This window comes from Plasmodium fragile, assembly GCF_000956335.1.
Source record: "Plasmodium fragile strain nilgiri unplaced genomic scaffold supercont1.63, whole genome shotgun sequence".
NCBI classification, from domain to species: Eukaryota; Apicomplexa; class Aconoidasida; order Haemosporida; family Plasmodiidae; genus Plasmodium; species Plasmodium fragile.
Window position 1 is genome coordinate 20,730 of NW_012192643.1, and position 17,019 is coordinate 37,748.

General features: G+C 38.1%; 4 protein-coding genes across 4 annotated transcripts; 2 read left to right on the forward strand and 2 right to left on the reverse strand.

Annotated features, from left to right (window-relative positions):
- Window positions 1-2,038: 2,038 nt before the first annotated feature.
- On the forward strand, window positions 2,039-6,767 carry AK88_04437 (uncharacterized protein; the record flags this gene model as incomplete). The annotated part of the gene is made up of 3 exons (XM_012482047.1): window positions 2,039-2,252; window positions 2,450-3,442; window positions 3,664-6,767. 3 exons carry the CDS (start codon window positions 2,039-2,041, stop codon window positions 6,765-6,767), a joined length of 4,311 nt encoding a protein of 1,436 aa, XP_012337470.1.
- Window positions 6,768-7,817: 1,050 nt separating this feature from the next.
- Window positions 7,818-9,304, forward strand: AK88_04438 (uncharacterized protein; the record flags this gene model as incomplete). Its single annotated transcript, XM_012482048.1, has 4 exons — window positions 7,818-8,522; window positions 8,701-8,778; window positions 9,029-9,058; window positions 9,182-9,304. The coding sequence occupies 4 exons, from the start codon at window positions 7,818-7,820 to the stop codon at window positions 9,302-9,304; spliced, it is 936 nt and encodes a 311-aa protein (XP_012337471.1).
- Window positions 9,305-9,489: 185 nt separating this feature from the next.
- On the reverse strand, window positions 9,490-11,115 carry AK88_04439 (uncharacterized protein; the record flags this gene model as incomplete). The annotated part of the gene is made up of 1 exon (XM_012482049.1): window positions 9,490-11,115. One exon carries the CDS (start codon window positions 11,113-11,115, stop codon window positions 9,490-9,492), a length of 1,626 nt encoding a protein of 541 aa, XP_012337472.1.
- Window positions 11,116-12,490: 1,375 nt separating this feature from the next.
- AK88_04440 (uncharacterized protein) lies at window positions 12,491-14,629 on the reverse strand (the record flags this gene model as incomplete). Its single annotated transcript, XM_012482050.1, has 1 exon — window positions 12,491-14,629. One exon carries the CDS (start codon window positions 14,627-14,629, stop codon window positions 12,491-12,493), a length of 2,139 nt encoding a protein of 712 aa, XP_012337473.1.
- Window positions 14,630-17,019: the final 2,390 nt, after the last annotated feature.

Below are 17,019 nucleotides of genomic sequence, written 5' to 3' on the forward strand. Positions count from 1 at the left end.
AAAATATGTATACATACATATTTATGATAAGTGTTACGCGCACATTGGATATTATTTTTTTTTTTTTTTTCAGTGAATGTATTATTTTGCGTTTACACGCTAAGAAAAAAAAAAAAAAAAGGTACACCTCACATGTGCGCAATTTAACATGCAATAAACGCATACACATATGCGAGAATGAGCATGCGTGCGCCTTTGAGCCTTATGTGCAGTAGAAGAGAGACCTTATATTAGTAATATGTACAAAAAAGGAAGGTATGCTTAGCAGTACTCATTTTTAAATTGTGCTTATGCGTTCAGCCCGTGGGAATAGCATACCGAATGGCCGTTAGTTATCTTTTAAAGGATGAGGGAGCGGGGGTTAATTTTCTTTTTCCCCGTTTGCACATTTGTGCTTTTGCGCGTTCGTGCTTTGCTTAAATAGTGTTAAATGGAAGAGAGAGAAAGAGGTGGAAGCGAAGTCCTTTTTATTGAAGGGAAATGGACGTTCCCGCGCAGCGTGCTTAAAAAATGTGTGCGCATTTTTACACGTTTTATTTTATTTTATTTTTTTCCCACGCGCGCGCAATTTTACATAAATGCCAGGGTCACATGTGTGGGGCAATTTTCCCAAGCGCTCAGGAGGTACGCAAAGTTACCGTGGAGAGGTTACGCGAGGAAGGGATGCGGATGATAATTGGGCCCCTGGGAAACGCTTTGAAATCATCGCCCTTGGCAAAAATAAATCGTTCCTACTCGCCGTGTTCTTGATATCCCCTTGCCGGCGACTTTGCCGCATGCGTCCATTTATTTTCGCAAATGTCAGATATGACAGGTGGCGAATTTACACAATTGGCAATTTTGCGAATGACAGATTTTACACCGTTGGGAAGTGACAAATTGGACGCGTTATTTCCACGTCGGACTTAGCCGCGCCCGCACACACTACAGTTTTACTACATTTTTTTTTTTTTTTTTTTTGCATACACATGTAATACAAAAAAGGGAAGCGTGAACAGAATTGCAAAAATGAAAAGCCATAATTTGTATGAACAACTGAAAGGAAGTGTTCTTTATTGCATGCTTCGTAACATCACCACCATGGCCCATTTAAAGATGAGAAATTTCACACCACACGGTTTATAGTGTTTTCCTTATAAGTATAAAAAACACATAAGGTCAGTCTGAATTAGGTTTTGATTTCTCTATTCCTCTCGTACTTATCATTTTCCCGTTCTATTATTTTGTTTTCCCATTATTTCCCTTTTTAATTTTCTCCTTTCATTTCGCCCCATCCCGTTTGTTCTCCAATATTTTTTTTTTTTTTTTTTTTTTTTGTAACCGCTCGAAATTGGTAAATAGCCAAATTTACACAAAAAAAAATATACATTCAATGAGAAAAAAAAAAAAAAAAAAAAAAAAAAAAACGGGGAACATTATCGTTATCATTAGCATTATTATCAACATCAGCATTGTTATATTTACACCAATCATAAGTATAAAATAATTCACATAAATTCGAAATTCCCCCAAAGCAAATGCAACATTTTTTAACAACTTTAATTTATGTTGTGCATTTTGCGAAACTCGCTATTTTTAATGGCGTTAAATAGCCACGGGGAATGCGCTATTTAGCAGTATAAGATAATCAATGGCAAGTAAAAGCACGCACACGAATGTGCATAAGGTAGAACTGTAAGCCTTTTTCTATCTCTCGTCATCCATCACAATACCCAAGGGTCATTCATGCGATGGCACATGCATTTACCTATGTTCAATTATATACGTAGTCCACTGCTGTCCCCCTTCGTATGCCCCTCCGTTCATCAGTGCGCTCGCCTGCGCATTTGTTTCAGTTCTTAATTTTGTAAACATTTGAGTTGATGATTTCTGTCTTCACCTTGTCTTCTCTTTACCCAATTTTTTCACCCCTTCTGGCTACCCATTTTCGCACTTTTTTTTTTTTTTTTTATATTATCGTTTTTTATTTTTTTTTTTTTTTTTTTTTTTTTTTTCTCCTTCTCATCTGCAAAAGCATAAATGATTATTTTTATCTTAAATGACAAGTTCAAATTATTTTAAAAATGAAAAGAATAATTGTGAAGAAGCAGTTGGCAAGTTGGGGGAGGAGAACTATGATAACGACGTCATAGAAATTATAACTTTAAATGAAAACGAGCCTCGGTGCAACAAAGTGTCAAGGTTTGATAACCTTGGGGGCGTGCCTCCAGGAAAGAGCAACTACAACATGCCAATGGAGGGATGCAGTGACAGTAAGTTATTCAAGTGGGGTGAAAGGGAGACCTATATTATATTTCCTTTTTCCCGTTCGCAAAATTGATGTGTTTTGCTTATTACCAATGTCCGATTCATGTTGGTTCTGCTGTGTTATGTCCTGCACACACGCACATACATATATAAAGAGGCTCAACGTGATTATTCAAAGCAATCGCTCCTTTCCCCCACGCAGTTGAAATTATAGAGGACATAAACTTTTACAACTATGAGCAAATAAAATCGGCGAAGATGAAAGAATTCGAGGCGTCGAACAGGAGAGCCCAGTTGATAAGGGAAAAAGGAGTTTTCTTTGAGTATTATTTAGGGTGTATAGAAACGGACTCCATAATTCTGTCGAGCGAAATATGCGACGTAAAGAGTGACAAAGATATTGAGATCAGCTATGAAATAACACCGAAATCAACAAAGCGGTCATATTCTCCCATGTATATGCTAAAGGTAAATAAAAATTACGTCATGTCTAATGATTATATTAAAGTGATAGGTAGAAATATTCCCACAAATAATAAAAAAGTAAAAAAGAAAAAAGTATTAACAAAGAAAGGGAACAATTCTCCATTATGCAATGAACAATATTCAGAAGTTCATATGGACTCCAGTAAAATTCTATCCGCAAATAAAAAGTTCATAGAATTTGATAAATGCAAAAGTGAAATTTTAAAAGATATTAAGGAGGGGTACCCATGTATAAGAATCAAGCATCATAATAATCGAGACATCTCCAAAATTAAAAGCAATTTGTCCAAGACATTATGTGTACTCCTCGTTTTGAATGCAATAAGAATTGAAATTATGTTAGAAAAAATTTCCTTATCTGACTTAAAATTTGGGGGGAGCTTAAGAACTTTTATTCATGTCATTTTATACCCTGATTCTTTTAAAATTGACTCTCATAAATTTCATGAGTATAATTCTTTAATTAAATGCAGTGTGGATAATTTATTTAAGGAGCTTAGAATCACACCACTACGATTAGCAAAAAATGTCGATATGGATTCTTTTGAAAGTTCTCATATCAGGATAAATAAGGAAACCTTGTTGTCGTCTAATAGTGTTCTTAAGAGCGACACATCCGTGTATGGCAAGAAGGACAAGGTGGGGGACAACTCCTCTGGTTTCAGCACCCCCTACAAGGCGCTGGGCGGCTCCAGGCGTTCTGTCCTAGGTAAGATAACGGGAAAAATGTGAACATGCAAAAAAAAAAAAAGAAACCTTTTTTTGTTATTGGCTCCTCTGAGGGGTATACAATTAAAACCTCTCAGACTGGGGGGGCACTGCTTCTATGTAGAGTGATACTCGTCGCAAATCGTTTGACTGGCACCGCCTTCACCGCAACCGCATTGGCAAGCTTTACCTCGCTTTATCAACTCCCCGACCCCTCGTTAGACCCGGCCTCTCTAAGCGTAACCAAGGAGGAAGACGAAATTGTGGACTCCCTCAGCGAAAACGAGATGGAGGAAAACAACGAAGATGCAACGAACATGGTTTTTATGGAGGAGAAATATCGAGGAGGGTACTTGCTAGACGAGTTCGAGGAAATTCACCCGGACGAGTTTTACTTCAAACCTACGTTGAAAACGTACCAGGCGGAAGGAGTGTGGTGGATGTACACCAAGGAAAACCCTCCAGAATATTTCAAAGAAAAAATCAGAAAAAACGAGGACATAAAAGAAATCGTTATTGATGAAGTTGTCAAGGATAATCCTCATTTTCAAGGCGTGGCAAAGAACCCCACGCAGGTGCTTTCTATAATACATGAGAAGTTGTCCCCGGAGTTGGCTCTCACGCAGGGCGCTCTGTCTCAGTGTAAGAGCGAACCGATGGACACACCGTCCCAACGCCATGTGAAACTGAGCGACTTGGCCATCAAGAGGGAGAAGGTCAAGTCGCGCGACCAAAGGGCAGACAACAGCGGCGAACAAAACGCCGCCGCCGCTGATGATGATGATGACGATGATGACGAGGACGACATTCGGAACAAGCAGCCGCTTAACCCCCTGTGGGAAGAACACTCATTCATCCCCAACATAAAAATTTACGAGAAAGACAACTTGGTGTGCGTGCTAAAATATTTCTATGTAAACAAATTAACGGGGTGCTTTTCGCTAACGTACCCGCAGTATGTGCCCCAATTCAGGGGTGGCATTTTATCAGATGAAATGGGGTTGGGAAAAACTATACAAAGCATTGGATTAATAGCTCACGATGTTTACCAGAACAAATTGCATTTACGAAATGGTAAGAAGGAAAATAAGAACAATATTATTTGTTTGATAGAAAATACCATCAAGGGATGTAATATTAAAAAAGGGGGGACATTAATTATTGCCCCATTAGCACTGATCTATCAGTGGAAACAAGAAATCGAGAAACACACCAAGGAGGGTTTCCTCACGTCCTACATTTATTACGGAACCTCCAAAGATATAACCAGCGAAGAGTTGTGTAAGTACACGGTCGTGCTGACCACCTATTCAACCCTAGTCTCTGAGTATAAAAATACGCTAAGTAAGAAACGGCAGGATGGTGAAGATAATACACATGTGGGGGAGAATGATGATATTGGGAAGAGTAAGCGTGAGCATGGGGACGTGGGATGGACCAAGGGGAGTACAAAGGAAGAAAAAGGCATCAGTTCGAAAGCGAGTCTACAAAGTGGATCATATAATGAGATCCCCAAAATAAACAACTTTTTCAAGAAGACTATTCTGGGAACCAAGATGGCGACGACGAATAATAGCATGCTGAAATCAAGTGACGATAGGAAGAACACAAAAGGGGGAAGCCTGAAGAAAGAGTGTCCCTTGTATAGAATAACATGGAGAAGAATTATAATTGATGAAGCACATGTGATAAAAAATAAAAATTCCATTCAGTCCATTGCAGTGTGGAAATTACGAGGAGAAAGAAACTGGTGCTTGACGGGAACGCCTATACAGAACTCCATATTTGACATATTCCCGCTGTTCCGATTTTTAGGAATAAAACCATATGGAACCATTGAATGGTGGAACAAAGAAATTATAGACTACGTGAACAAGAACAAATTGAACTTAGCCTTGGATGTAGTAAGGAAAATATCATCCCCCATTTTGTTGAGGAGAACAAAAAAGTCAAGGACAAAAAATGGGGACTATATTATATCTCTTCCGAAAAAAAATGTGCACCTCTTGAAGCTGAAATTTTCAATGGAGGAAGAAGATTTTTACCGGGCCATATTTTACCGAAGCAAAACCAAATTTGACACCTACATGCATGATGGGAATGTGTTAAGTCATTATTCCCACGTGCTGCAGTTGCTGCTGAGGCTAAGACAGTGCTGCTCGCACCCGCTTCTTTTGTTCTCTAAGCCTTTTTTCGAGGAATGGAATCGCGAGGACATAAACAACGCGCTGCAGAAGAAGGACGACGATGAGTGGACAGGGGGAAAGGAAGGACGAGGAAATGATGTTCTCCCCGCAAATGGCAGCGCTGGCGAAGGCACTCCATTTAGCAGTTCCTACCGTAAGGACATAACAGAAGGGACAACGAAGCAGGGAAACGACCTCATATACAACTTCATGCTAGGCGCGACGCATTCAAATGAACTGGACGATGAGTACATCCAAATGATAGAGCTGCTAAAAGGAGGAAACCCAATTCAATGCGTAATCTGCTTGGAAGACGCTGTGTATCCACTAATTAGCAAATGCATGCATATCATGTGCAAAAAATGTGCAGACAATTATTTTCACTTAACCCAAATAGCAGAAAAGAAATGCCCACAGTGCAATCAGTACATAAGCTTAAAATCGTTGAAAACGCTACAGGAGAATAAGTCTCCTCTGGACGACCTGCTAAAAAAAATGAAAAAGGAAAACTTCGTTTACTCCACAAAATTGAAGCAATTATTTGATCATATACAAAATGACATGCAAAACGAATTGCACATTGTTGTATTTTCACAATGGATTGGATTTCTTAAAATTATTCAAAAATTATTAACCCTACATGATATTCCAAACAAAATATATGACGGGTCTTTAACATATGAAGAGAGAAAAACTACTCTCCATTGGTTTAATGTACAAAAGGGGAAAGTGTATCAGCCAGGAATTGGATTTACTGAACCTTCTTCTCCAACTGTTGTAGAAAAATTTTCCGGGAAAGTTCTCCTATGTTCGCTGAAAGCAGGTGGAGTCGGTCTCAACCTTACCGTTTCGTCCAAGGTGTACTTGATGGACTTGTGGTGGAACCCTGCTGTTGAAGATCAGGCCTTCGAGCGCGTACACAGAATTGGACAGCTAAAGGACGTTAGCATTTACAAGTTCGTTTTGGAAAAAACAGTGGAGGAAAGAATTCTACAAATACATCAGAGCAAGCAGTACACGGCTAACCAAATTTTAACTCAAGAGGGAAACAAAATTAACTCAGAGATGAAATTCGCTCCGCAAAAATTGGGCATGGACGATTTCATCCTCATGTTCAAAGATTGGAATGCGGAAGAGTAGGTCGCCTCGTGAAAGGGAAGGGGTGGAGTAATGAGGGGGCAAGTGAGCAAAGGTGCATGCCAATGTTTGGACCATTGTACCTACCGAGTTCCACTCGCCCTTGCACCATGGTGTGCGTGTGGCTATACATAACGAGCCACCGGATATCGTAAAAAAGGAAGAAAAAAAAAAGGAGAAAACGTTATCATCGCCACTCCCCTTACGCGTACGCTGTACCCTGTACCCTGTGGGGTGGTATGATTGCAACCCCCTTTTGCCTATCAGTACAAAATACAGCCGCGTGATTTAATTCCGTCCAGTGTGTGTTCTAAAAGCCCGCCTTTTTTTTGCGTTTTTAAATGACCACATCCGCCCCAAATTGTGAAATATATATATTTTTTTTTCAGTTGGAGTAAAACCGCGAGACGGGTGTGTATTTATTTTTTTAATTTTACCTTTTAATTTTTGAATCCTTAATTTTTAAATTTAGAAAACTTTTTGTGTCATCCTGATTGGTGGGGCGGCCCAGCTTGCCCACGTGATAAAATTGTCATTTGTGCAACAGCCATTTGGGGAGCTGCCCCGTTTGTAAGTGTATAAAATATAAAGACTTAAGCACTTCGGGAAATAGGGCGCGCGAAGCACGCACAGGTTTTCAGATCCCTCTTGCATCTGAGCAAATGTGCTGAAAAGAATACACAACTGAAAGAAGATTACGAAAAGGGCGGGGTGGAATAAATGAACAAAAATGCCAAATTGTGAAAAATTTCCTACCACAGGTCAATTAGTGTATCATCGCGGCTTGTGAAGAAGGGTCAAATAGGCAAACATCCCTAGAAATTTCTCATTATAAAAAAAAAAAAAAAAAAGGAATTGCATTTCTCTTCTCCCCAAAAGGGGAACATATTTTTTGTTGTGTTGGCGAGAGAGGAAGAAAAATACTATCTTAATAAGTTCCCCCATTTAATGTGTTTCCTGTTTTTTTTTTTTTTTTGTGACACTTTTTTGTTCCTCACCACTTCGTACCACATGTCATGTGTGTGCGTGATGTTCCTACCCCTGTTCGCATAAATGTACAGGCTGGCGAATGGGAAAATCCTCCTTCATGTGATTCTTTTCTTGGCCTGTAGACATATAACCATTCTCGTAAGTTCACTACGATGCTACAGCAGAAGCATTTGTAGCGCCGCCCAGTTAACCGAAGCTGCCTTCCCCAATGGAGTGAAAAAATCGAAAAGACCATACCATTTTGTAAAGCAAAAGAGATGCCCAAAAAATTGCATGAAAAAGATAAGCAACAAATTGTACCAGTCAAATACGCAGAGACCAGAAAGGAAGTTCGAGTGTTACGAATTAAACATAAGAAATGATAAAAAATTTGAAAAATATGCAAAAAAACCAGCCAGTCCAATGACAAATCTGTATTATTTTTCTCCTTTTAAAAATATTATAAGCAGTTTTGAACCTGTCGAAATAGACATAAAAAAGAAATTAAGGGAAGAAGGATTTCAGTATGAAAATGAAAAATCGGATTCGAATATTTTTCCATCCCTAGATGAAATAATAAGAGACGGAGATCCCACAACTAATATGCATTTCTACAGAAGGAAAAAGTTAAAGAGCTTACTTTACAGGGACCCTAACAGATTTGTTAACGCCAGGAAGTTCATCGAGAATTATAATAAAAGAGCTCCACCAGATAAGCAAATAAATTATGACTTATTCAAGTGCGACATTTTTTATGTGCACTCTGATGGAACTATAATGAATATCGAGGTAGGCTAAGCGCGCTTGGACAGAAGGAGAGAGACGCAACAGTGGAGGGTCCCTACAAGCGATTAGATACACGTGCACACTTACGCGTTATGAGGAAGACACATTTGCGTAGTCAGTCCCCACACCATGTAACGCTTTCCTTCTCTCAACTTCCATTTGTGATTCCCCTTCCTTGCAGGAGAACAGACCCCCTTACGATAAGAAGCTGGAGGAGAGCGAGCGGGATAAGGAACCCAGATTTGTGATCCAGGCAGCGGTGAGCAGGATGAAAAATGAAAATGTGCACACTTGTGCAAAAGTGTAGATTTATAAGTGCACTTGTCCTATTTCACACTTCGTCCCAATTAGCCCCCATTTCTGCGCTGCATCGCATTAAAAAAAAAAAAAAAAAATGCATTATGCTTTTATTTTTTTTCGAATGTGTGTACAATACTTAACGTGCTGTTCCACTGCATGATTAAACCTTTCCACATTCGGTACTCTCCCCACCCAAACATTATTTGCAGCCCGGACATGCCAAGGAACGTAACTTAAAGGTACAGTTGGGAGAAGCGACGAAGGCAACGGCGGTGGACACGTACACAAGTGCACCATTTGTTACCGCTTAACTACCTCTTCACTACCACCTCACCACCGCTACGTGACCGTCTCACCCCCAGGTTGGCGACAAATTCCCAGTGATCAACGAAGAGCAGAAGAAGATCCTGTTCGACAACCACTTTGCAAAACCCAAAAAAATTAGGGACCCTCTGGTCCTACCGGATGGACGCAAAATTCCTTGAGTTGAAGAAGCACGTGAGTATATCCGATTGAGGAGGCTACAGATGCGAGCAACTATGTGTGCTAGGCTAAGTGGTACAACTGGGTCAGGATACGTTTTTCCTTACCCCTGTATACATTGTAAAGTCCGCGTGCATGTGTATATATGTGTTTTTTTTTTTTTAAAGGGCTGCTTCCAAATGAGGAGTTATGAGGATGAAGCCGAATCGAGAGCAAAGGGCAGATGCACATTTTTCTGTGCAGGCAAGTGAAAAAAAAAAGTTCCATCGTAAGACACAAGAGGAGAAATTTCGCACCAATTGAGATTTTCCACAGGGTTAGGAACTATGGTGAATTTCATATTTTCAAGCCACGATCTATGCATTTTACTTAATTTTTTTTGTGCATTTAGAATAGCCATTCCATTGTCGTTACTTTTTATTGGATAAAATTCATTTTCTCTGGAAACTTCTAAAGATAAAATCCTTTTGGCATATTTAAAAACATCAAATATAAAATATTCGTAGCAGTACAAGGGGGAGGAAGTTACCAAGGGCTTGTCTTCCCCATTTTTATCCGCCCCAAAATTGTAGCACTCCTTCTTCCGCACTATTCTATGCATCTTCATATTGTTGTAAAGTTTACCTTTTACAATCTGTTGTAAAAAAGGTAGTGAAAAAATGTGGTGACAAATATTACCATATGTAAAGAGCTCTGGGTTGTTCAATATGTATTCGTTCACTTCTGTGTATTCACAAACGGAGAATTCATTTTTGACGTCCTTATCCTTTGGCTGTTTTTTTCCTTCTGTCTTTAAGCAAAAGATGCCCATGGATCCTACATCCTCCATTTTAACCGCCTTATTAGCAACGTCGCAATTGAAAAAGGAACAAAAACCAATTAACACAGGGTCCGATATTTTATTTAACACATTATCAATACTTACAACTTGTATATATTTTATATGTTTTTGGACCATATCTTCAATTATTTCGTTTTTGTTGAGGGCACTAAAGAGGTCTCCATTTCCCCCGGGGGATGTCAGGAAGGTATTTTGATTGGACAGCACAATATTGTAGTTAAAATCGGTGGCATAATTATTACTCTGCTTAAAAAATTTTATATTTTCCTTTTTTAATCCAAAAAATTTGTTCTCTTCCAAAAAGTGAACCGTTTCGTCGTGTGTATACTGGGATGTCATTACGTACACGTAGATGTTCGTTTCGTTAGAGGTGCCACTTTTGGGGGACGGGTCCTCCTCCCCTCTTGCACATGAGCGGTTAGCACGGCCCACGTTCCTTTTCCCATTGGCATGATCATCATGGATTCCCTTAATCGTGTCAACTGCTGCAGTGTACTCTTCTAAAAATTTTACTTGCTCAAAATAAAACTGGAAAAATGTCTTCTTCAGAACTGGAGTAATTTCTAGTAACCCCTTTGGTTTCCTGAAGCCAAGTCGGGACCCCATACCACCAGCTAAGATCACAACGGCGACTTCACTCTGTTTAATAATTTCCAGACCTATATGTTTTAATTCGTTCATTAAGTCTGCTTTTTTATATGTGTCGATAAATATGCTCCCATTGGGTGGCTCTTCATTACACTCGTGGATGCTACTGATGTTGATGAGTGGAGGCGCTTCCACCACATAATCTTCCCCCTCCTCTTTCTCTCCTTTTTCATTTTCTGCATTTTGTATTTCTCTCAATTTGTTTAGAAAATTTTCCAAATGGGTTGGGTCACAATGTGTGAAATTCTCTGGACCTATGCGCTTCACATATTCGCACAACGATAGTTGTTTTTTTTCCGTAAGTAGCTTAACAATATTATCCATTGGGGATTACGAAGTGCCCACATGGGGGAAAGGTGTGCAGGAGGAGGGGGAAAAGCAACACTGTTTTTTCACATGGCGCGGGCGAATATAGGCGCAGGCAGAGATGCACCTTTGGGGAAGGGGGGGGATCATCGATATAGATACCGAGTAATCACCTGTGCATCCTGATCGTTACGATCGTTACGATAACTCTGCTCGTTTGTTCAAAGAATCCTCCCCACACATATCATACATGGCGCAACTGTGAGCTGCAGCCCTTGACCGGAGCAGCCAACTTTGTGTGTCAAAACAAACACACCGCACCATTCCCTACAAAATGGAGAACCACCAGCAACAGCCTCAAAACGGAAGCTTTTTAACTGAGTATTAGGCAAAAAAAAGTGAGCACTTGCATTCGCACTCTCAAAAACCTTAAAATGTGGCAACTGCGAAGGGTCGTATTTTTTTTTTCCTCTCAGATGTGCTCCTCCCGCCGGGGTGTTGGTTATTTCCTTCGTGAAAAGGGGTAAAATTGACTTTCCCCTCAAAGGAAAAATTTATATATGTGTATACATATTTGTACACATGTGTACGCACATACGACGCGTAAATGTTCACTTTTCGTGGGTTCAAATTAGGTAAAAGACTTTTCTAAAAAAAATTATGTGTTCTTGGGAGAATAGAAAAAAAAAAAAAAAAAAAAAAAGTTGTCTTCATATAGTCCATATGCTATATATGTATAACACATGCATGACGCACACAATTGCGTCAGCACGCACTTGCTCTCTCACAGACGTGTGTTAATACACGACATGTGCCATTTTAAAAAACGAATGGGTTCATAAAACAGGGAACTGATGGTACGAATAAAAAAATGGGAAGGGAGAAAACACGACACGTGACGAATAGGGCGAGGGGAGGCGAACGAGAAAAGCAACATTTAAAAAAAAAAAAAAGAAAAGAAAAATTAATTAATTAATAACAACACAAGGTGGAAAATGCTGCGGTGGGAAAGAAGGCAAAGCACATTTAAAACATGTGCACAAAGTCAGTGCGTAAATAATCATACAATTGCCATATAGTGTGTATTCTTGAACACGCACACAAAAAAGAGAAATCACCTTTTTTTCATCACTGCGCTCATCACTTCTTGAATCGTTCTCTATGCCAACGTGTACAACTTCGCGTCTGGGACAAAACATATAACGTAGTGCTTGTCCTTGTGATGGTTGTGATGGTGACGGAAAAAAACAAACCCGAGAAAGTTATATAGCAAAAAAGGGGGTGTGGGTGCACCTCTCCCCCCCGGTACATAACTGTCCCATGTCTATGTAAATCCTGCCTTTCTTCCTCCCCCTTTTTTTTTTTTTTTTTTTTTATATATCCCCCTTGACATTCATATATTCGCAACTAAAACAGAATGTCCAAATCTGGGGACGAGGAGGGAGGGCCCTATCTGCCACTCATTCGTATCTGGAGAGAAAAAGTGACAGGAGTTTAAGACATCGCCATTTTCGCCACCCGTAATGATGTACGAATCAGATAGTGTGGCTGCACCAAAATTCATCTTCTTCTCTGGAACTCCATTTAGAAATTGCCATCTTTTATTAAAAGGTTGGTATTGTTCAACAGAGTCCAAAATGTTGTGTTCGTTGTCAATACCCCCAACAACATATATCTGATTTAGGTAGTTAAATGCTGCCCCTGAACTTCTAGCTTCTAGCAAAGCATACGGAAATTGCTCCCATTTGTTCATCTTCTCATCATACACTTCAATCGAATTTAGTCTTTCTCCATTGGTTCCACCAATGACATAAATTTTATTGTCAAAGGCTACACACATGGAGGAAGATCTTGGAGTATTTAATGGGGCAATTTCTACCCAAGCCTTCATTCTATGATCATACGCTTCTACATTGGGAATTATACAAGACCCATCATATCCACCAATGCAGTAGATTCTTCCATTGGACGTGACTCCACAATTGTTTCTTCGAGGTATATTCAAGTTGCTAGAAACAAACCAAGTGTCTCTTAACCGATCATACACCTCAGTTTCGAAAAGAGCTTTATAATCATAATTATTTCCTCCAAAAACGTATAAGAAATTGTTCAAAACAGCACTTCCGAAATATGCCTTCTTCGTGGACATGGGTGTACACATACGCCAACACTGTTGGCTAATATCTAACAACTCCATGGAATTTAAGTACTCTACTCCATCGAAACCACCCATACAAAAAACTAAGGGGAAGGGCAAAAATTTAATACCATAAAATTCTGCCTCTTTTAGCAGGGCCTCACTTTCACTTAAATCCTTCGGAATAGGAACCGTCAATGGATTTCTTAAAAAGTTTAATATAATTCTGAACAGCTCACTATCCCGATCTAAAAATATTCTTCCCTGTTTATCCCTCGTTACGTGGTATCTTCCACTTAGCAATTTTTCTATAAAGGAGTCCTTCTGTTGTGTTAGGGTGTGTCTAGAAGTTTCGAATATGGCCCCCCCGACGTTTATATCAATCATAGTTTCCGTTGCGATATTAGCATCGACAATTTTTTTCTTATCATTTTCAAAATTTTTATATTCTTGGAAATATTTTTCTTTTTCTAAATAAAGGACTAACTTTATTTTATCTATTTCTTGTAGAAATCGTAATCTTTCCTCATCGAATCTTTTTCTGTGTTCTTCTTTTTCTTTCTTAATTTGTTTATATCCATTTGATATATCAATGTCCAGTTTTTTTCTTTCATCGTGTAGTTTCTGTTCCTCTATTGATTTTCTATTTTCTATTTCTTTGTACAGTCTTATTCTTTCCATTTCTAATTCCTTTTTGTCTTTAAATAGCTTATCCTTTTCTCTGATGAAATTCATTTGTGTTTTTTTTAGCCAATTAATAAACGTGATTCTGAGATCCCCCACCATATTTTCAAAGTCACTTGAATCACTCAACTCCGTTTCAATTATTTTCTTCTCATATGTATCATTAATATTATTAGTATTGCTATATTTTTTGAGGTTATTCATTGCGTTATCTTCATTTGCATTTATCGGAGTGGAGGAATCCATGAAGCCCTCCTTCTTGTTGTTGCTCTTTACCGGTAGATTGTTACTGCCCAGATTGTTTTCCATTAAATTCATGTCTTTACTCTTTGGCATAAACATCGAGTCACTTTTATTTAATAATTTATTTAAATATTTATTGCCAAGGTTTTCTTTCGACAAATTGTTTAAATTTTTGGATAAATTACTTGGCAAAAAATCCTTCTTCGAATCAAAGTTCGAGTCTAAAATGCTCAAGTCGATGGATTCCAAAAAGCTATCTTTCATATTTGCAAAGCTGCTATTGTTTAGAATGAAGCTATTATTTTCTGTCTTTTCATTTTTGTCACTTGTCAAATTCATAAACGAGTTGGACTCATTTTCGCTGCTGCTAACACTTTTATCGTCGCTGTGGCTGTTCGCCCCAGATTCCCTTTCGTACGTGACGGAGAAGTTGGAAATGCTGTTGGATTTTATTTTTTCGCCCTCCATTGTTTATTTCGCTTGACACTTTTCATGCGTAAAGATTCATCTGTTGCTTGGATGACGGTATATTTGCTGCGTTTACTTCTAGAGGGGTCGCCAAGCAGGTAAAGTCAATATAGGAATAAAAATGAGTTCACAAATGGGATCACAAATGGGTTCACAAATGGTTTCACAAATGAGATCGCAAATAAGTACACTAATAGGTACACTAATAGGTGCACAAATTGCAAAGCAAAAAATAAATGCGAACGGAGTAACCGCTTTGCAGTCACAGGGACTAGGCAACGTTTCACAATTATTTTTGCTCCTACTTGGGTAATCACGTAGACAAAGTCTGGAAAGCACTTAACATACGCACTTTGGGGGAAATCAAAAATGCAACGGATAGAATGTCAAATTCGTGGGCACGCCGTGGGCATATTCTGTACAGAGTAGGTACACCAAAATGGTATAAATACAATCGGTGGGGGGCGCACGAAAGTGTATATATAAGCAGAGAAAAAAATGAACAACTCTGCCCACACGCTTGATTCATCAAATAGAAACTTTCGCAGATTACAAGAAATCTACAATAAATTCGTTGCTACAAAACATATTCTCTTTTTTATGCATTTATAAAAAAGTGAGCAAATAGTTCGCGAACGAAAAAGGAAGAACATATGAAATGGGATATATATATATATATATATATGTAAGATATATATGTATATTCATCCCACTTAAACAATATCTTTTTAAAGCAAAAAGGGGATAAAAAAAGAAGGTTTTTCAAAACATTATCTGTGATGTAGCATTAATTAACGCTTTTTTTTTTTTTTTGTTTTTTATGTAATTTTTTCGTAAATATTGTTATTGCGTAGATTATCCTTTTATCATAGAATTATTTTATAAAAAATTAAGTTAAATAAATAAAAAGTACATACGTACGGACTTCTACAGAATACAATTATTTTGTGGCGACAGAGGTATTTTAATATTTATTAATTTAATCATCAATTGGTATTATAATAGACACCACAAGGAATGAAAATTCGGGACGTTACAAAAAATTACGTATACAAATATGCATATTGGGCATATAACGTTCACTGCGCAAACACGAACACATGCTGTATTTTTAATGCCGCACAAAAAATTTGTTCAACGTAGTATATAATTCCACTTGGCCTAATGATAATGTTAAATTTGTGGAAAAAGAAAACTTCTAAAAAAATAACGCCATTTATGCAAAATTGCGATGTATACGCAAACGATGTTTTACGTCAAATGTTTTTGCAGCCCCCCCTATTAAATTATAATTGCGTTTTTTTCTTCTTTACACTGAAAAAAACAAAGTTATATATATATTTATATACAGCGGCAACAACTACGCTTTCTTTGAATCCTTTGCGTTTTTTCAGAATATACGCATTCATAACGAATTGTCCGCATTCGTTTTGACCATTTCGGTTTGGCTCTTCGTCTTCGCCTTGTTCTTTTATTCCACTTCGAATTTTTTTTTTTTTCAACTTTTTGGCATTTCTTCCCTTTTTACCTTACCCTGCAATACTTTTTAACCAAAATTGTTCTTTCCAGTTAGCTATTTTGAATTGATATGGCTAACAAATTATGCATTGTTCAGGCAGTTTTAGGAAGTACGAAAAAACAAAAAAAAAAAAAAAAAGAATAGTGTTAAAAATGAGGTAGCAAAGGAATATACTAATTATGCACAACTGTATGCATAAACGCAAGTATAATTGTGCGAATAAACGTATGGCCACATGCACGCATATAAATGCATGTTACATATGCAGTCTGCGTTTATGTACATGGGGGCAGGCGCCATTAGCCGCTCGTATTTTCTGATTTTATTCACCGCTAATATGCAATACACCCAGAAGACATACGCTCCAAACTTTTACTGCTAACGACACACGTACATTGTTGCGCAACTTTCCAAAGTCGGAAAAAAAAAAAAAAACGCGTCATCCGTAATGATAGTGGAATTTCCAGCGAACAAAGGAGCAAATGTTCTGTATGTAATATTTCTTGCCCGAGCGGAAAATTGGTTAATTGCAATATTTATAGCCATTAGCGCAGCCAGTGTAGTGCAGAAATATGCACGCAAGGGATACAGCCGTTGGGCGGTGTATATATTATGTACACAGTAATTTAAAAAAAAAAAAAAAATTGCACACATATTATTTACTGCTGAAAGTATTACTTTTAAAAACATTTTACAATGCTGTAAAATGCCCCTTTCAAATTGTTCTATTTTTTTCTTTGTTCTTTCACAAAGGTGAACGTTTTAATGAAATTTGTTTATTTCAAAGTTGCTACACTTGGGAAAAAAAAAAAAAAAAAAAAGACAACAAGGAAATAAAAAAAGACATTCTTTTTCAATTACAGTTAGTGAA